The sequence below is a fragment of the Oryctolagus cuniculus genome, chromosome 8 (assembly GCF_964237555.1).
Source record: "Oryctolagus cuniculus chromosome 8, mOryCun1.1, whole genome shotgun sequence".
In the NCBI taxonomy this organism is placed as follows: Eukaryota; Metazoa; Chordata; class Mammalia; order Lagomorpha; family Leporidae; genus Oryctolagus; species Oryctolagus cuniculus.
Window position 1 is genome coordinate 74805525 of NC_091439.1, and position 21726 is coordinate 74827250.

At 40.0% G+C, this 21726-nt stretch overlaps 1 protein-coding gene across 7 annotated transcripts in view; it reads right to left on the minus strand.

The window, feature by feature from the left end:
- CCSER1 (coiled-coil serine rich protein 1) overlaps window positions 1-21726 on the minus strand; it is a 1459660-nt gene that overhangs the window by 857215 nt on the left and 580719 nt on the right. For all 7 annotated transcript variants that reach the window (XM_051819560.2, XM_002716991.5, XM_051819561.2 and 4 more), the window contains exon 7: window positions 8488-8565. In XM_051819560.2, the coding sequence (XP_051675520.2) occupies window positions 8488-8565 (78 nt within the window). The remainder of the gene's footprint in view (window positions 1-8487; window positions 8566-21726) is intronic.

The window sequence follows — 21726 nt, forward strand, 5'->3', positions numbered from 1 at the left end:
GACGACTGCCAAGCTCTTTGCTTCAAATAAAGCAACCTGTCTCTATTGAGGTCGGTCTCAGTCTCCTTTTTCTGTCTCTCCTGTCTGGGTTTATGAAAGGCCAGAACCCCGAGCTATTCCATACCTAACAGAAATATGTTTTAGAAATAAAATTATTTCTTACCCTCAACCTGAAGGTAATTTGAATATTGTGACATTTAGTGGTATTTCCAAATTTAATGAAAAGCAATGTGACATTGGAAAATACTCAAATGAGTATACTAATTAATAAATGTAAAACACTAAGGAAATCTATTTTTCCCCTTGTACAGTTCCTCATATAAATTCATACCTGAGAATTTATTAGTACTGCAAACTTAGTTAATAAAAATATCATGTCAATATGGTAAATTTTTTTGTAAATTCTGTCAAAAGGCATTTATTTCCTCAAGATTTATTTCCTCAAGGCATTCACAGAGCAGGACTGAGTGTGCCTATCTGTTACAGAGCAAATTAACTGTGTTGCTTCAAATTCACAAGCTGAAGTCTCAAACACATTTGAAAATACAGTCTTTAAAAAGTGATTAAGTTGAGGGTTTAACCACAGTAACTTAAGATGCTCTGGGATATGAAAAGAACAAAGGAAGGGCTATTTTTTCCAAGGGTGTTTATGACTAATGGAAATCTTGGCAAAATCTTGGCCAGGGAGGACAAAGAGTCTCCCGGTGGGGAAGAGGAGAGAAGACAACAGAGACACTGCTGCTGCCAGCTGCTAGCTGTAAGCCGCCATCTTATCACCTTAGGGTAGGAAGCCATTCCCCCTGCCTCTCCACTCGCAGTTCTAGCTGAGAAGGAATTCCACAGTCACTTACTGACTTTTACTTAAGCCTTGAGAGCTGAATGGGGTTTGAGCCATTCAGGTCTGAGCCAGGCTTGCAGAAGGGAAACTGCATGCTCTTATTTTCCTCTCCTCCCCTACACACACAGAACACCATACTCAGCAGCAAAAAACCACATAGTGCCTCTATTCTGCTCCTACCAGCATCGCAGTCAGAGTCAGGGCAATGAGTGGGGCAAGGGACAGATCCCCTACATCCTGCAACTACGGGAGTGTGGGGGCACTAGTCCCAGAACCATGCTGTTGAACTCAATATGAGGTGCCAGTGGATTTGCCTAAGCTTCTGTGGGCTAACAATAGAAGCAGGCTGATAAAAAAATATTAATACTCCCACCCTGGGAAATCTGGGTAGTGAGCCCATTGTATACTGCAAAACCAGGATTTTAAAATTTGTTCTAAATTTCTCAATGCCACTGGAACCCACCTGGAGGACACAGGGAAGAAACTACCTGTATTCTACCTCTCTGGTCTCATACCCTCCACAGAAAATCTGTATACGTTGTGGTCACCCTGTAGGACTTGAACAGGGTTCACTTCACATCTTGTTGTCCCAGGACTAGGGGTGTTGGTATTATAAGCTACAGGGCTCTCCTAGTAGGACCTGAGGAAGGGTTCATCTGTATCACATAGTCCTAGAGCCACAGTAATATCACAAACCCCAGCATCACTGAAGCTTGCCAGTAGGACAAAGAGGAAGCCACCCTTGCCACCTATAGCAACAAGAACAAGGCCAAGGCTATCACATTCACCAGGGAGACTAACACTGAACTCTATGTGGGCCAAATATAGAGACCCAAGGAAACCCTTACTCATCTCAAAGCTGCCCTTCTATCCATACAAAATGCAGCAGACTAGTCCACTATGTCACTCACAGACATAACTGACATTAAGAAAGACAAATCACTGAGAGACTACACTCTGGAGCTCACCTAGAACCAAAGTCAAAGCAATAAGCTAAGTGATACCCTGCATTCCAGCTAAACCATGAACTCTTTTCAATAAAACCTACTCATAAGGAAGGGATAAGGGCACTAAATGGACAGACATCAGCATAGGGATGCAGGAGAAATGAAGAAGCAAGGTAGCATGATGCCTCCAGAAGAACACAATATTCCGGGGCCACCTGCTGTGCCGGCATCCCATATGGGTGCCAGTTTAGGTCCCAGCTGCTTCTTTTCCAATCCAGCTCTCTGCTATGGCCTTGGAAAGCAGTAGAAGATGGCCCAATTCCTTGGGCCCCTGTACCCGTGTGGGAGACCCAGAAGAAGCTCCTGGATTTGAATCAGTACAGCTCCGGCTGTTTCAGCCAATTGTGGAATGAACCATCAGATGGAAGACCTCTCTCTCCCTCTCTCCCTCTCCCCTTTTCCTTCCCTTCCTCCCTCCCTCTCCCCCTCCCTCCCCTTCTCCCTCCCTCCCTCCCTACCTCCTTCCCTCTTCTCCTCCCTCCCCTCTCCTTCCCCCTACCCTCCCCCTCTCCCTCCCCCCCTCCTTCCCCTTCTATCTCCCCCTCTCCCTCCCCCTCTCTCTCTCCCTCTCTCTGAAGGAAAAAAGGAAAAAGGTGTTGAGAACCTGCTAAATGAACAATAGTTGAAAATTCCCCAGGTCTTCAGAGAGACATAGACAGCCAGAAACAAGAATCTCAAAAAACTCCAAGCACACTCAATTGAAAAAGGACTTCTCCAAGGCATACTTTTGTCAAATTGTCAAAAGTTAAAGACAAGTAAAGAATTCTAAAGACTATAAGAGAAAAGTGTCAAGTTACATATACAGAAAAACCAATTAAATCAACATCAGACTTTTCAGCAGAAATGCTTTACAGGATAGTGAGAGTGGGATGACAGATTCAAGGTCTTAAATGGAAAAAACAAAACAAAAAACTTCCAGCCAAGAATGTTACATCCAATGAAGCTATCCTTTAAAAATGAAGGAGAAATGAAGTATTTTCCAGCTAGCAAAAACAGAGAATTCACTCCCAGACCAGCCTTACAAGAAATTCTGAAGGGTGTCCTGCATTAGAAGGAAACATGAAACAGTCACCAACAAATTCATTGACAGAGCAGGCAGAATAATTATCCAATAAACCACATGGCAGTCTTAATTCTTATCCATTAATACTAACCTTGAATATAAGTGGATTAAATTCAACAACAAAAAGACTTAGGTTGGCTGAATGGAGAAAAAAACATGACCTCACTCTATGCTGTCTACAAGAAACTCACTTCAAACAAAGATATACACAGACTAAAAGTGAAGGGTTGGAATACACCAGGCAATGGAAACTAAAAGCAAGCAGGAATAGCTACCCTTATATCACACAGGCTCCTAGAGCCTCAGAATCTTTTCTTTCATCTTATGATACTGTTAGACAAAATAAATTGAAACTAGCAGATGGAAGGTATCCCCCTCCTCCATCTCCCTCCCTCTCCCTGTCAAATAAATTAAATTAAAAAAATTACAATCAACAGCCCTTTCTTCACCATGCTTCCATCCCTGTCTCAATATTCCGAAGTAATTGAATAATGTTTTCCTTCATAGGAGGTTATACATTCATGAAGTTAGATGGTTACCTTACTACAGAGGTTTAGAGATTTAAAGATTTACTATGGTGTATTCCTGACATAAGATACCATATGCTCTGATTGTTAAAGAAATTATCATGCATTTCTTTTCCTCCCCAGTAATGTTTTATTTAGCAGTTTTCCCTCAAGACAAATTCATTATATTTATTCCTTCTCCCTCACAATTAATGAATATTTCCATTAATTATTTTTCATAAAAGGAACCTGATATATGAGCTCAAGTGAATACTTGAGGGTATGAAATAAACAGCATGACTTGTAGCAATGCATATGAAGCACCAATCTTCACTGAAGTAGAGGATTTATGTTTAAAATACATTTCTCTTACATTTGAAAACAAAGTACAAGGAACTGTACATAAGGATTTCTGCTCCATATTGCTCACAACATATAAAAGTACTTCCAAAACTTTGAAAAAATAGGATTAAAAGGTTTATTCTGGGGGCTGGCACTGTGGCACAGTGGGAAAAGCCACCGCCTGCAATGCTGGCATCCCACATGGGTGCTGACTTGAGTCTCGGCTGCTCCATTTCCAATCCAGCTCTCTGCTATGGGCTGGGAAAGCAGTGGAAGATGGTCCAAGTGCTCAGGAACCTTTTTCTCTCTTTTATTTATTTATTTATTTGACAGAGTTACAGAGAGAGAGAGAGAGAGAGAGAAAGGTCTTCCATCCGATGTTTCACTCCCCAAGTGGCCGCAATGGCCGGAGCTGCGCCGAGCCGAAGCCAGGAGCCAGGTGCTTCTTCCTGGTCTCCCATGCAGGTGCAGGGGCCCAAGTATGTGGGCCATCTTCCACTGCTTTCCCAGGCCACAGCAGAGAGCTGGACTGAAAGAGGAGCAACCGGGACTAGAACCAGCACCCATATGGGATGCTGGTACCGCAGGCGGAGGATTAACCTAGCGCGCCACGGCACTGGCCCCCTTTCTTTCTCTCTGCCCTTGCCTCTCTAACTCTGCCTTTAAAATAATAAAATAAAACTTTTTAAAAAAGTTCATTTTGGTGCAGTTTTTATAATTCATAAATTGCTTTTTCATAATACTAATTTCCCACTTACTTGTTGAAAACCCTTCATAAATACAAGTTTTAAAAATTACATCAAAATAAGCATTTTTTTAATTCCAACTTTCTATGAAGTTTCTGATCTACCTTCATATAGGACTTTCTTGGATTAAACTTGGAGATCTTGAGGCCCTGCGTTGTTAAGCTGTGACCTACAATGTCAGCATTCCATACAGGCGTTGAGTTTGAGTCCCAGCTGCTCTATTTCCAATCCAGCTCCCTACTAATGCACCTAGGAAACCAGCAGAAGATGGCCCAAGTGCTAGGTTCCCTGACACCCACCAACATCGGAGACCTGGATGGAACTGCAGGCTCCTGGCTTCATCCTGGTCCAACTGTGGTTGCTGCAAGCCATTTGGGAAGTGAACCAGCAGACAGAGGAATCAAAGGTCGCAACTCACAACTGAAGTCAAATCAGGAAAAATGGGTTGAATTTCTTTTATGTTTGTTCTTTAATAAATTCAACATGAGACAGTAAAACAGGCAGATACACTTTTCTCACATGTCTAATAATAGACGTTTCTTGGAGATAAACTGACTAAACTGTAACCATCATGCTTCACTGAAGCACAAGTACATATCAGAATATATGATGATGAACATGCTCAGAAAAAAGGACACGCCCTATGACATGACTTTGGAGAGATTGAAAACAAAGCCTTCAATGAGGCTTCTACTACCTGTAGTTATACAAAAACATTGAAAGTGTCATCTTACAAAAACAGTAATATTTGGTAGTCCAAGGCGTCTTTGATGTGGAACATCTAATAGGACTGACTTAGGAGAAAGGAGAGCAATTAGGTGAGAAGTACTTATGGTTGCAAGAAATCAGAGAACCACAGAAGGAAAACACGGAGCAGGGTAGTATGAGAACATCAAAATTAATGATGTCCTTTTTTTGGTGTTATTCTATAGGAAACTGCAAAAATAATTAATGGCTAAGCACTCTTTTTTTTTGGTCAGAGCATTTTTTTAAAGAAAGGAACAATTGTGATCTTTTATGATTCTGTTAGGATCACTTGATATTGTTCTTGCCCATGTGCAATTGATCATCCCTTTGCCCTTTCACGATGTAGTGGTATGAGTCAGAACATATGTGCATATAGTTGTTGTAATGCAGAACACTCTTTAAAAATACAGATCACATTTTTGTCATTTTGAAATATATGTTCATAACAATCAGCAAAATTATAAAAAATTGGATTCCTAGAACATTCATACTACCAAGACACTTACTGGAAAATCTTTGAGTTTATTACTTGTGGTATACTTGGGGGATCATTAATTATGCATCATGTTCCATGAAGGGATACTCTCAAATGCTTTCACGGCCTGCTGACTACACCACAGAAGGTGATGACTGTGAACCAGAGTTCATGGGCCTGATCCAGGGTGAGATCCCACCTATGTCTAGTCAATCAGTTCTAGTGGATAAAAGATACAGAGTTTCCAGATTTTCCAATTGCTTAAAACAAGAACAGATTTTTGTGAAAAGTATCCTCATTTTTGACACTATCAAAGTAGCACAAAACGCTAGAGCAGTAGGTTAAACAGTAACACAAGAGGGTTAACAGGAGCTGAACTACTGTGTGGAACAGAATGCAGAACTAATTATGTAAGACTTAGACTATCTTTTAGTGATTTGTTTTCATTTGATTTGCTAAATGGGCTCCAATATTAATAAAATTGGAAAACATTGCCTTATTGAGAAAAACAAACTACTGGTCCTAAACACAATTTAATTGTCATATTTAATTCACGTATCTCCAAAGTTTAACCTACCTCTCCCGACCCTTTGGGATATCCCCCAGGTGTTATCCAGTTTTCTTCCACATTTTATTGAATAGATTTTACTGTAGCATAGTAGTCCATTCCTAATAATAGTCCATTTCTCATCTAACACTCAAGTCAAAAATAAAGATTTAGATATTGAGGGAAAGTATTAGACTTTTTAAAGACAACATACTATTTGTCTTTATTCCAAATAGCATGGTAAAATCGATGCAATCTGAATGTCATTGTAGACATAACTAAAGGAAATCATCCATTTTCATAAACAATTGAGCAAAAAACAAGACATCTTACTCTTATTGTTCTTCGACTCCTTCCAAAACACACCAAGAAGATGGAGAAAGGGTCCATCTTTTAGCAACCTAATTAATTCCAAGGAAAAAGGGAAATAAAAAGTCCCTGAACCAGCCACCACTGCTCATTTTTCAGAGGCTTAACTCTTCTAGTACTCGCGTGGCTATTAATGTAGGTAGGTGTGGGAATCTTGTTATCTTACACAAGGAAACAAAGATGTTAAAAAGGATCAATCTTATTCTCACAGGAAAGATAATGCCATAATCATGAAGTGAAAGGGGAAAAAAGGTAACCATTTTTGTTCTAGTTACCATGTTAGTAAAATGTTACCATGTTAGTAAAATATTCTTTTAAAAAAATTTTAGATGCATGGGAATTATATCAAGTATTTTCAAGGTGCAGCTACAAGAAAACTTAAGTGTCTTCTATGTGTTCAACAGTTTTCCACACATTTCTGAAATTATAACACTGTATTGATAAGAAACTGTTTAAAAATAACTTCAATACATTTTGTGTTTTTATAAGGATAAATATTACTCATTTATATAATGCCAATTTATAAACTAAGAGAAACAAATGCTGGACTTTTATTTAATAACTTCAAATTTTAATTTTTAATAGTTTTATAGACTAGTGGGATGATTTTACAGGTTGTACTATTTTGAAAAATATTTTCATAAAAGAATTAAGCAGTATAACTATATTGTCCATCAAAAGTGTGTATTACATGTTATAAGCTCTTGAAAGTTTTTATTGATTATAAAGCACTTACTCATGAACCCAAGAACAACATTGATCTCTTAGAACCTTCAAAAAAACTAAATTAATTAAATTTATATTAGCTTTATGTCAGCAGATTCTGGAATATTTGTCCTTCCCCACACCATTTTTAACTTCTGTTAAAAATCTATTGTTTAAAGGACTGCAGTCATTTTGTTAAAAAGAGAAAATTGTTACTGCTGCAGTTTTGAGAACTCCATTAAATTCTCATTAAATATATGCCTTTTCTGTATATTTTGTCCCATATAGTATATGCTGGGAATGTCCAGTAATTCATTTTGAAGTATTATTTTTTTGATTTGCTGTATATTTTAATATCTAAATACAGTTTAGAACAAAGTACCTTAATCATGAAAGTCACAATGAACACCAAAATGTGCTCCTTACTGTTTCTAAATCAAACTATACTGAAACCACTGTATTATCCCAACTTTCAAAGTTTTATTCCTGGTGCTCTTACAAGTTGACTTAATTTTAACAATCCTACTTATATCAAAACATCTTTGGTATGTATAATAAAAATATCTGATCTATAACTTTAGCTTAAGGGAAACATCTTTTCTTAGATGGCTAATAAAGACTTCTTTATTTTTGTAATGCGCATAGCTTCCAGTGCTGAAGAATGCTACTAGTCATACCTCTGGAGTACTTATTTACCTACTTACATAATGATTATAAAAATAATGTGTTTCAGAGCATGATTCCATATTTTAATTCTTAATTTTGACTATTATTCTGTAATGATTACATTACTAATTGTTGGAGACCTACCATTGCTAATGAAAATTAACCATTAGATGAGGGTGGAGTGATTAATTCTAAGCCAATGACTTGATTAAAAAAAAGAACCTCTAATTCATATGAATCAGACTACAAGAAACTTCCCTTCCCTTATGTGTAAGGCAAACTACTGTTCCAGAAAGCATTCCTATCCTTTACCAAATTTAGTTAGCAATAGAGTGACAATGGAACAAAAACAATCATTTAAACCATTAAAACAAACCCTTAAAGATGTAACCAGTTTTCCTCACCATTATACATAAACTATCAAACATTCATTAATTCTCAAAAATATTATAAATCGTACTTTGTTTCATGTTTACCTTGAAAGGCACTGGCTCTTCAGTGAGAGGACTAACAGGAAGTGAAGTGGTGCTGCTTGCTGGGCTCATATCTGCACTCTGAAAGGAAAGCAAGATGAAATTAAATAGGGGCATTTTTATAGTCATTTCAAGTATTCCCAACTCGGAATACTTCTGGGGCGGGGCCAGCATTGTGGCATAGCTGTTAAAGCTACCACCTGTGATGCCAGCATTTCATATGGGTGCAAGTTCACATCCTGGCTGCTCCACTTCCAATCCAGCTCCCTGATAATGGTCTGGGAAAGAAACAGAAGATGATCCAAGTGTGTGGGACCCTGTCACCCATGTGAGGGACCAGATAAGGCTCCTGGCTTTGACTTGGCCCAGTGCTGGCTGTTGCAGCCATCTAGGGAGTGAACCAGCAGATGGAAGACCTCTCTTTTTCTCTCTAGAGCTCTGTCTTAAACAAAAAATATGCTTAAAGAAGGCCCAGTGTTGTGGGACATCCCATATTAGTGTCAGTTTGAGTGTCAGCTGCTGTGCTTCTGATCTAGCTCCCTGCTAATACACCCAAGTACTTAAGCCCTTGCCCCCAATGTGGGAGACCTGGATGTTGTTCTTAGCTCTTGGTTTCGGCCCAACCCAGGCCAGTCGTTGTGGCCATCTGGGGAGTGAACCTGTAGCGAACCAGGAGTGAATTATTTATTCATATTCATTCATTATCCCGATGACCCCCACTCTTGGAAAAGCCGGAGGGAGTGATTAAAGAGGCCTGCATGCCACAGTAAATTGCGTGGGTTTGAATCTTGCCTCTACTCCTCATTCCAGCTGCCAATTATGGCCACCCTAAAGGAAGCAGGGGATAACTCGGCTTTGGTCACTGCCACCCACAAGGTAGACCTGGATAGAGCTCCCAGCTCCCCGGCTTTTGTCGCAATTGTTGTGGGCACTGGGGAGTGAACAAATGGATGGGAGATGTTTCTTGGTCAGTCCGCAAGTCAGTCGGCCTCTGTAACTCTGCACCTCAAATAATTTAAAAAATAGATGTAGAAAAAAAAATTCTAATCAGGTTATATAATGAATTGTTCTATAAGTAGAAATAGTTAACTAGGGAATTAAATATCATTCTCCTTACACATTAAAGTACATTTTATTAAATATATTTATCTTTTTTGTTATATTCCTATTTACTTTTTCTGAAAATGTTATTTGAGAAGCACAAAGGCAGACAGACACAGAGAGTTCCCATTAACTCCCCAAACGCCTTCAAAGGCCCTTGGCTGGGATCAAGGCTGGGAGCTTGAAACTCAATCCAGGGCTCCCACATAGGTGGCAGGAAATTGAGCTATAACTGCTGCATCCCATAGGACACAGAATCAGGAGCTGGAACTGAGAACCAAACCTAGGTATTCTAATGCAGGACACGGGCACAGGTGAAATGTCTGCTCCCAGGGTGCCATTTAGCATTATCTTAATTTTGTATTTTTTATCTTTTCTTTAAATATTAAACTATATATAATGATTCGTTATTTTGATATTTCTTTCAGGCTTTTTATCTTAAAGATTTATTTGAAAGAGTTACAGAGAGAGAAGCAGAGGCAGAGAGAGAGAGAGAGAGAGAGAGAGAGAAAGTCTTCCATCCACAGGTTCACTCCCCAATTGGCCGTAACGGCTGGAGCTGTGCCGATCCAAAGCTAGGAGCTTCTTCTGGGTCTCCCACGTGGGTGCAAGGGGCTAAGGACTTGGGCCATTTTCTACTGTTTTCCCAGACCATAGCAGAGAGCTGGATTGGAAGTGGAGCAGCTGGGACTTGAACTGGTGTCCATATGGGATGCTGGCACTGCAGGCAAAAGCTCTACCCACTATGCCACAGCGCCAGCACCCAAGCTGACTTTCAAACATAGGTGATACATTTTCTTTCTTCTATGAAGATTTATGTTGTTACATCCGGTTTTGTTTTTTTTTTCATCATGTAAACCATACCTGCCATTAACACACAATTGAAAAATGAAGAAATATTGAATTTTAAACATTCATAGCCCTTTATATATAAATCCTTTCTTAGGGCAAGTATTTGATGTAGTAGTTAAGATGCCCTGTTCCAGATCCAAGCACCTGAGTTTGATTTTCGGCTCGACCCTCTAATTCCAGGTGCTTGCCAATATAGAACCTGGGAGACAACAAGCAATGGCTAAAACAGTTAGGTCCCTGCCAGCCACGAGGGAGACGTGGACTGAGTTCCCAGCTCTGGCACTAGACCCAGCCCTGGCCTTTGCAGGCATTTGGGAAATGAACCAGTGGGCAAGATCTCTGTGTCTCTTGGGATCCATGTCTCTATCTCTCATAAGTTTTAAAGAATATTAAAATCTTTCTTCAATTCTGCTAAACAAAAAAAAAAGTTAAGCACAAAAGATTTACAAAAATATTAAGAAATGATTAGTATGCAGCTAATGCTTTTCTTGTCTTTTTAAAAGTATAATCACGGGCCGGCACTGTGGTGCAGCAGGTTAAGGCCCCGGCCTGCAGTGCCATCGTCACGTATGGGTGCTGGTTCTGGTCCTGGCTGCCCCACTTCTGATCCAGCTCTCTGCTATGGCCTGGGAAAGCAGTAGAGGATGGCCCAGGTGCTTTGGCCCCTGGCTTCAGATCACCACAGCTCCAGTTGTTGCAGCCAACTGGGGAGTGAACCAGCAGATGGAAGACCTTTCTCCCTTTCTCCCTCCCTCCCTTTCTGCCTCTCCTTCTCTCTTTTTAAAGATTTATTTGAAAGTTACACAAATAAAAGTATAATGTATTGAAATTCTTAAATAAGATAACAGTAGCCTGAAAAGTGATATTAGTTAGATGTTCATCATTAATTTGCTTTTCTAAAAGAGGAAGATACCAATATTAGGTCACATCAGAAGTCATTTTATTATATTTCAACATATTCTCTCAGAAATCTTCTTCCACTTAATTAGTAAGCAAATAAAAAATTGAAAAACCTTAGTTTCCCAACACACAAACATATAAAAACAGAAAAATGGTAGTAAAGATTACAGAAAAGAATGAATTAACCTTGATGGGAATAGAGAAACAAGACAAGTCTGGCTGATTTAAGTTTCAACATATGTTACTATGCTACATGTTTATAATCCATCTGATTCAACTGTACAGTAATCTGAGCACTCTTTAAATAATTAAGATGGATTAATCTATTCCAAATACCAAGGTTAGTACTATCAAACACAGGGACCAAGATACTCAGTATAGTTATTAAACAACATATGCTATATCTACTTTAGAAACTGACAAATCTGCACATTGTGTTAAAATGTCTAAAGGAAGAAATTAGTTAAAACTGAGTATCTATAATCTGCTAAAGGAAGCAGAAAAATACATGTGCCAGACGATTGAGGTAAACTGCAGGGCCTGCAGTTCTAACAGGGTCTCCCATATGAGTGTCAGGGGCTGAAGCATTTAGTCAGCAACTGCTGCCTCCTTGGACGCATTAACAGGAAGCTGATCAGAAGCAGAATGGCCAGGCCTGGAACCAGGGACTCTCATATGGCATGCAAGCATCCCAAGGCTTAAACCACTGTCCCACAACACCTACTGATTTTAATTACCAAATTTATCCAGAATGTTGAGGTCATTTATCTGATCAAAATCAGTAATTGCCGACTCTCTCAGATTTTATGAAACGATAAAGAAATAAAGCTTTTCTTAGCAATTTACAGCAGGATTCTATCATATGAAACTATTCCATAAATAGAAAAAATATACATAAAAGACTGCTTCACTCAGTGTTAAATTTATCACGAGGATTTAATTAAGTGACAGATCACAATCCATGTATAGTTGAATTATCTGACATTTACCTGTAGTAGTCATGGTCTGCATGGTTTATTAAAGTATCATGCCCTTAAAACCATATATTTAGGAGATAGAGATGGCATTCAATTGTGAAAATTTAAAAAACCAGTTCTTGCAGATGAAGGGTTTTAAACTACCAAAAGATGAGGAACTCAAGTGTTGATGTCACCTACAATATCCCTGGGGGACGGGGAAAAATGAATAATCCTAGGACAATAGAAAACAGAATATACACTTTGCATCACTTAATAGTGATTCTCTGAATGTTAGTCTTGGAGAAAACTTTATTCTAGCTTTAATTTTCAAATCCATCTTACAATTTGACACTAATTCTAAAGTTCTTAGAAAATCCTGGTAAGTTTTTAAAAATAAATCTTATAAGACAACATATGATAAACTATACTTAATCAGTAGGTTGAGAAATACATATATATATATCAAAAAGTCAAATGAAAGTATCCTCACTTTTATCTTACTGTTTTCCCATTATCTTTTTAGTGATCTGTAATTTATGTGTCATTCCAATTTGCTTACTTGTTTAGATAAAATACTATAATAAACCTTTAGGAGATAAGTCTTATCCATACTTCATATTTCAATTCACTTAAACTTTCACTCAATGACAGCAATGCAGATTCAATTGTATGCCCAAATACAAATTGATGAAATACTTTAAAAGGTATATGGGATTTTCAGAAGCCAACCAAGGGGGCCTGTGCTGTGGTACACCAGGTAAAGCTATTGCCTTCAGTGCCTAAATCTCATATGGCCACCAGTTCAAGTCCTGGTGGCTCCAATTCTGATCCTACTCCATTGCAGCCATTTGGCAAGTGAAGCAGCAGATGATCCCTCACTCATTCCTTCTCTCTGCCTGTCCCTAATTTCAAATAAGTAAATAAATCTTTATTTAAAGCCAACAGTGTAGGCAACCCTACACTTTCTTCATAACATATTTTGTTGGAATGACAGCTTCATGTGCTTTCGTGGTATGTATCTGTGCCTTTGGAAATGGTTGCCTAAAAATAATGTCAAAGTGAACCCAAGAGGAAAACAGAAGACCTATTCTGTAACAGAGACACACATTCCAATGGAATGAGTCTCCTTAATTTTCTTGGGACACACTTGGGTTTTTAAACCCACTGGAGATTGCACTAAATGCTCTTGACATGCTGCAAGAATCATATCCTAATTCTTACAAGTGTCCATAAGTCCGCTCCCTAAGTCCCATAGAAAACTCACTTCCTTCCAACACTAGGGTGAATACTTCCAATGCAAGACTCTCCTGAGTGTGGATGCTCATGGAACTTCCTAGGCAGGTGGTTAACAGAGGAGAAAAACACAGCTTTAGGTGAGAAACAGAACAGGAATGCCAGGAGAAATAATGTTTCTATCATCTCAGAAACTGGTCCTCTTAATACAGACTCATCCTTTGAAGTCAGAGAGAAAAGGGGAAGAATAAGCAGAAGAACTATTTTACATAAAAGTATGAGAAAGAAGGGGTATCATCCTCCTCTTAAACATTCTAAGTGTGAAGAAATGAAGAGCCCTTAACTTATTTACAAATAATCCATCACTTGATATTAACAGTATCTGTGTATACTATTCCAAAACAGCCTTTGGGATAACAAAACTAAATATTTCTAAAATTAAAACTGTAATTAAGCTTTAAAAATATTAATTCATAAACTATATGCTTAACTTAATCCCTAAAATGAGCTATTTTTACAAGTATTATATATTACTATAAGTCATATTAGGTTTTTACTTGGATTCTGAGGGAAATGTGTTAATTATATAAAATCTTCCTTATTAACACCAAATGCCTAGACCTTATTATTATTTTTAACAGAGGAACCAGGATAATTTAGAGAAACACCTGACTCCATGAGAGGGATGGATCAAGGAAAGTATAAGATGACCCTGGGGCCGGCGCCGCAGCTCAATAGGCTAATCTTCCGCCTAGCGGCGCCGGCACACCAGGTTCTAGTCCCAGTCGGGGCGCCGGATTCTGTCCCAGTTGCCCCTCTTCCAGGCTAGCTCTCTGCTGTGGCCAGGGAGTGCAGTGGAGGATGGCCCAAGTCCTTGGGCCCTGCACCCCATGGGAGACCAGGAAAAGCACCTGGCTCCTGCCTTCAGATCAGCGTAGTGAGCCAGCCGCAGCGCACCGGCCGCGGCAGCCATTGGAGGGTGAACCAATGGCAAAAGGAAGACCTTTCTCTCTGTCTCTCACTGTCCACTCTGCCTGTTAAAAAAAAAAAAAAAAAAAAAAAAAAAAAAAAAAAAAAAAAAAAAAAAAAAAAGGATGACCCTGGAAAATCTTTTGCTAAACAGTAAGGAAGTGCTCAAAAAAAAAAAAAAAAATGACATTTGGGCAACCCCAAATTGCAAGATATTCTGCAAAATCCCTTCCCAGTACTCCAGTAGTATCGAGCCATCAAAGTCAAGAATGCCTGAGAAATTTTCAGACTACACTACTGGAAAGTCATGATGGGGGCCGGCGCCGTGGCTCACTTGGTTAATCCTCCACCTGTGGCGCCAGCATCCCATATGGGCACCAGATTCTAGTCCCAGTTGCTCCTCTTCCAGTTCAGCTCTCTGCTGTGGCCCCGGAGGGCAGTGGAGGATGGCCCAAGTGCTTGGACCCTTGCACCCACGTGGGAGACCAGGAGGAGGCACCTGGCTCCTGACTTCGGATCAGCGCAGTGCCGACCGTAGCAGCCATTTGGGGAGTGAACCAGCAGAAGGAAGACCTTTCTCTGTCTCTCCTCTACCTCTACCTGTCAAATAAATATATATATATAAAAAAAGCCATGATGAACAATTGCAATATAGTACCCTGAATGGGAACCTGGAACAGCAAAAAGAACATGAGGAAAACTGTGGCATCTGAACAAATTGCCCAGTTTAGGTAATAGCTAGGTACCAACGTGATTTTCTTATTTTGTGGCAAATATGCCATTCTGAAATAGGATGATAAGGCAAATGGGAAAAAGGGTAATGAGGATATTGCTATATGATCTCATTAAATATAAATTTATTTTTAAAAAGTCTTCATTAGCAACCATATTATTAAGGATTATAATAATGGTAGTCATACTACTTGTGGCTTCTAGGCTTCTATCAAGGATTTTCTAATTGTATATTAATAAGTTGACAGACCATTTTATTGGGATACATACCCTTCCCAAAGAACTTTTAATCTTCTATTAAGATCTCACTGAAAAACTGAATTTTTTTGCATGCTTGCATGTTCCATATGGGAATGTTGAAGGAATGTCTCAGCCATATAAAATGATCTATTTGTTTGGATACTCTTAAAGTGCTTGGTAGAGTGAGTTTATGTTATTAATATTTACTGAAGGCCATAACTCCATAGTACAGACCCATTAATTATGCTTTCAGGGTAGGTACACTTAATAGCTCTGTCCTATGGGATTAAAGCTTATTTATAAGGATTTCTTGAAGTGAAACAATCAATTGGGCTCAAATCTTTTGAGTACATAAACAGACATGAGTATACGTGAAATATTTTAAATTTTTAAGCCATTTGGGATATCATAATGATTTTCCACCTAAATGTACTATTTTGCGGATGCATTTTCAAATTCTACATTTACATGAAATATATGCACATATAATACAGCATATTGCTGGTTCAATTGATGTTATTATTACTGATAAAATACAAAGAATAATTTTGATTTCTGTAGTATATATGGGTTTCTTAAAAATATTTTTCATTTCTCAGACATTAAAATTCAGTAATTTATTCATTCACTTATTCAATAGATGTTGAACACACATTAGTCTTTGCTGCCCACAGATTAAAGTTTCGCTACAATTCATTCAACTGGCAAGATCTAGTCAGACTTGCTGTTGGCCCAAGGTCTTAAGAAAGGAACAGCTAATGTTGTTCAGAAAAAGATTTTTTATTATTAGTGAGAAGACTCTTGAGCTGTAAAACCTGTCCCTTACCAATCACGTCCTATGAAGGGCAAAGAGTCAATAGGCGTGGACTCCTCCAATCCGGCGTGGTGACCATTAGATTTCAGGCATACCTCTGGTGAGCCATGGGGAAGCTGATTTTAGTTACTTAATTTCATATTATATATAATATATATATACACATATATATACACACACACATGACATACTTATTTATTTTAGCAGTAAACCAAAGAGAGAAATGGGAAACTGAGTTCAATCTCAAAATCAGGACTAGTTCCTTGTACTTTGGCCTTCTTTAACAACTATTTCTGATCTTTTACAGATCTTTTTTTTCCCAGAAGAAAATTTAAGGTTATTTTTTGGTATCTTTGTATAATTAATATCTACTATTTTTGTCTTTTCAGCAGGCAATTCATTGGACTATGTTAACAACATTTTCTCCTAAACTCCCAATTCATTTGTTTAGGGTATTCCTAGCCTAATATCCTTGAAATAAACGTGAGCATATAGTCAAAGCCTAAGTCTATCTTTCCTACTAGACACCAAAAGGCACAGCAGCCAAGTCATTTAAATGACATTCAAATCTGACAACTGTGTTGAAATTTTGAGAAAGAGATGCTCTCATTCTAATTTTATAGAGGCCATAAAAATATGCTATGTCTAAGTTACCATAGGCCATCAAGTAGACAGGACATCCCTAGGAGTAAATCTAATTCATAGTCAATCCAGAAACAGAGAGAAAGAAACTGAATTCTATTTGATATACCGACAAACCATTCAACACGGTCAAATAATTTTCAGAAAACAGTATCCATAAGATTTTAGAATCTAACCTAAAACAGGAATAAGCACACTAGTTAGGAAAATGCTGGTTGTAGAATCTAAAATTGACAACTGACTGACACAATTAGAAAGCCATGATACTACTCTCTATTCAAGGTTGAGAAGTTAGAAAGATTTATATGAACAAATATTTTATGACAAAATTATTAAATTATTTTATTAATTTTAGAGAACTTAGAGTATCTATTTTTTACTTAGGAACTTCATGAGATTTGGCCAAAAATGTCTACATAAGAGAGTATGTATCTTTTACTTCTGAGTAGGTAATGCAATTACATAGTCCAAAACTCAAATGATATAATGTATTTTTCCAGGAAAATGTTTTTCTTCTACCATTTGTCTCCAAGAAGCCAGGAGGCATCAATTTTGCGATTTTTTTAGTTTACCAATGTATTATAACCTTCCACAGATAATACTGGTATATGATAAAGATATACACATACACATTCATATGTAATGTATTTTTAAAATATATTTGAATAGCAGAGAGAAAGAGTAAAATGCTCAAGAGCCAGGGCTGGGCCAGTCCAAAGCCAAGATCCCAGAACTGAGTCAAGGTCTCCCATGTGGTTTTCAGGAATCCAACTACTTAGGCCAATTATTGTATTTAGACAGTGGGCCTAGTGGGAGCTGGTTAGGTCACTGGGATGTGCCAGTGGAACATAATTCTCAAGTTGGGCCTACCTATTCTCTACTGAATGGCTCACCCTGTAATACTCTGTCCTCAGTTGCTCTGCCATTACCACTCTCTAGCATCATCATATGGTCAAATAAATGGGGTCATCCCAGCCGGGATGGTGAACCTCCAAAAGAGGGAGGCAAAATAAAGCTTCTCCCTTCATAAGTAGCTTCACCTGGTATTTCAGTCATTGTAATGAAAGCTGACTAATAAAACATAATTTCAATTTTTCTTTAGGGTTAATATATTTTTACTATTGCTAATGAAGTATATAATATATTCAATAAGCAAATAAATACATCACAATTTTTAATGTGCTCTGATTTATCAGTTGGTTAATTAGGGGAAAAACAGACCATTAAATTACTTTTTAAAAACTCCAAATAGATTAAAACCACTAAATATAAAAACAGTGATATGAAGACAATTTAAGTAAACACTGCCTGATTATCATAGAATGGGGAGGGTTTCTGAACAAAAACAAAAAATATCATAATGTCAAACATTGGCATATGAGAGTTGAATTTTTTTGTATATTGAAGGAAATATCATAAAATTATATAGACAGTATTTGGAAAATGAGTTTTGTTGGGAACATTTGTTTCTCATTCCTGGTGCTGTCTGCCATCTAAATGGAACTCTACTAACATACTCTCGGCTTCACTCCCAAGCAAACAGAAGATCATTTTTCTTGCTGATAAATCTGTGATACTTTCACGTGGCATGCTTGGTTCAGCTCATTCTCCCTTTTGCTAGCGGGTCACATGTGGAGAACGTCTGCTCTGCTCAACAACTGTGCAGCCGGCTTCTTACTGCTAAGGTCTGAGGAAGAGCTTTAAGCCTCAGATCATGAGAGGGTTTAACCTGGAAGGCTGTCCCAGGCTTATAAAGACTTTCCCGTCAGGCAAGGAGCTATTTTTATGGGGCCTTGTGAGACTGAAGTGATGGCTTTTGGGCTGAATGGGCCTTAGCAAAGCCTCTGTGTCCTAACCACCTCAGAAAAGACAAAGGCCAGGGGTGTCCTCAACCAAATTGGTAAAGAGCCAGAGACCACAGGGGCCCCTCTCCACCATATGAGGATGAGCCCCTCCAAGAGCAGTCACAACAGGCTTCTATGACTGGAGACTTGACTTTCACCCAGTTCTCATGGTCAAGCACTAATCAGAGCAATCAATGCTCAGTGCCTCATTTGTACCTTCTCTGCCCCCATGAGAATTTCCCCTTTCTAGTCTATAAAACCCCTAGACAGATACCCTAATGGCTACCCCATTCTCAGAACCCCTCTCTAAAGGGGCATGTTGCCCCTTCCCAACTCCCTAACCTCCTCCCTTCACCCCTCCCTCCCTTCCTACTACTACTCCAAACCTAACATACTGGTGGCCCATACTGGGAATGGGTCTTTTCATGTCTTAAACCCCTCCCTCCTTCCAAACTTTTATCCTAGAGTTAACTCCCTTTTCCTTTCATTTCAGACCTGGCTTGGGAGCCTAGAGCTGCCTGGGCCTAATCTTTTCTCTCTCCTTTAGCCTGCCCAGCGTCCTCCTGCTGAGACATTCAGGAGCACTACTGCCTGCTGAGCTCAGTCTTATCTTTTCTTCCCTCCTTTTCTATTAAGCCAACCTCCAGAGCAAGGGCTTCTTGCCATTTGACCAAAATCAAATCCCAACACCAGACTCAACCTGTTGTGGGGTAAGGTAAGACTCCTTTATCCACACTCTAGAGGCGCCCTAGGATACTGCCATCCAGGTCCCTGAGATCCGAATCCTCTGCCTTTAGGCTCTGGCTTCGGTCACACCCACCAATGAATGAAGGCAAGCCCAACTTCACCGCTGCATCTCCATCTCTGTTCTTCCAGTCTGTGTCAAGTGATGACTAAGCCCAGAGGCAGGAGTCCCTTGCTCTTTGCCTCACGCCAAGGGGTCTGGAATTTTAATTGCTAAAGAATCACCCTTGCCCTGTGTGTTAAAAAAAAATCTTAGGCCGGCGCCGCAGCTCACTAGGCTAATCCTCCACCTTGCGGCGCCAGCACACCAGGTTCTAGTCCCGGTCAGGGCGCCAGATTCTGTCCCAGTTGCCCCTCTTCCAGGCCAGCTCTTGCTGTGGCCAGGGAGTGCAGTGGAGGATGGCCCAAGTGCTTGTGCCCTGCACCCCATGGGAGACCAGGAGAAGTACCTGGCTCCTGCCATCGGATCAGTGCAGTGCGCCGGCCGCAGCGCACTGGCCGCGGCAGCCATTGGAGGGTGAACCAACGGCAAAGGAAGACCTTTCTCTCTGTCTCTCTCTCTCACTGTCCACTTTGCCTGTCAAAAAAAAAAAAAAAAAAAATCGTAAACCTCTGATACTGCCAGACCTCCAGGTTTGCAAAATGATACTTCTTTACTCACAAATTTGGCCTCAACAGAAATTAGATACAACTGCTGGCCATAATTCAGCACTTCTAACCAAAATGTCCTTTATTTATGGTCCTATGTAACTTCCTCAAATGGAATGGCAAGTAGTCTGAGGTTCCCCTCTTTTACTAAAATGGTGCTGTCTTATCTGTGGCGCCATCTCTGCCCTGGATGCCATCTTAGGCTCTGGCAACCACAGCCACCTTGCACAATAAGCTTCTGTCCCTAAACTCTATGGCCCAACCACAATGCCAGCTCCATCCCCACCCTAACAGGAATTGCTGCTCCTACTTCCCTGACCTCCCTTGCAAAGATATAGCAGGACCTGCCTCCCACACATGTGCTCTCTGGACCTCTCTTTCTCTCCTGATCTCTCTTCTTCACCTTCTCTCTCAATCTCTCTCAACTCCACGCCCCCTCTTTTCTCTTTGCCCTGCCCCTCCAGCCTGTCAGATTTCTACCATCAATAAACCCTCTCCCTTAACTCTGGTGTCTGATGGTGGCCTTATACCTCCTTCCTCTCTTCTCCCACCCCTACCCCCTTCCAACCATGCAGGACTGGTTTCTTCCCCCATACCTACAAGCATTCCTCACCCTTTGCAAATGACTGTCTTTATGTAAAGACTGTTCTTCTTTTACCCACCTCAAAATCTAAAGCTGATTCCTCATCTCTCAATCTAGATATATTTGAACCAGCTAATGAGCCCCCCTCCTTACTGACTCCTACCTTCTGCACTGCCCAAATCACTTAACTCCTCTGTAACAACCCACACCTCAACCTCCCAGCCTCTATCAGAAGCTCACTCCCAAATTCTCTCCAGCCCCTTGGGATCCCCCAACCAAACCCTCAGGTCAAACAGACTCAGTCTCCTCCCTCCCACCTCCTGCCTCCCCCTGCCAGCCACAAGGGCCAGCTCCACCAGCTACCCCATACCCCTGCCTCACTGGGGGCTCCTGCCCATCACTCAATCTCATGGGAAAAAACACATATGTTCCCCCTAAGGGAGGTGGCAGGGCCAGAGGGTCCCACCTAGGTTCACGTTCCCTTCTCATTGTCCAAAAATCCTCACCTTACTGAAGCAGTTCAAAAGTATACAAATTTAGATGTAACCACCCCATCCAGGATTCTATCTTCACATCTAGTTCATTAGCCAATCGACACCTGACATCAGACACAAACTCCAACAGCTAGAAAAAGGGCCAGAAATGCACCCCCTACACACAAGCGATCCTAGATGTAGCCTTTAAGGTACATAACAATCGAGAGGATGAGACAAAAAGAGAAAAGGACTGAGACAGAAAAAATATAGCATGTTGGCCTTGGCCTTCTGAAACCAAAACCCATCTGGTCCCAACACTCCAACACCCCAAAACAGGACCCTTCCTGGTCCCTGCTCTCATTGCAACTGGGCCAGTCACTAGGCAGGAGCATGCCCCAGCCGGAGGTCCCCGACAAAAGCTTGCCCCTCATGTGGCCGGTGGGGTCACTGGAAATGGGACAGTCCCCAGGGACACCCTGGGGCCCATGGTGACTTCCCCACCCTG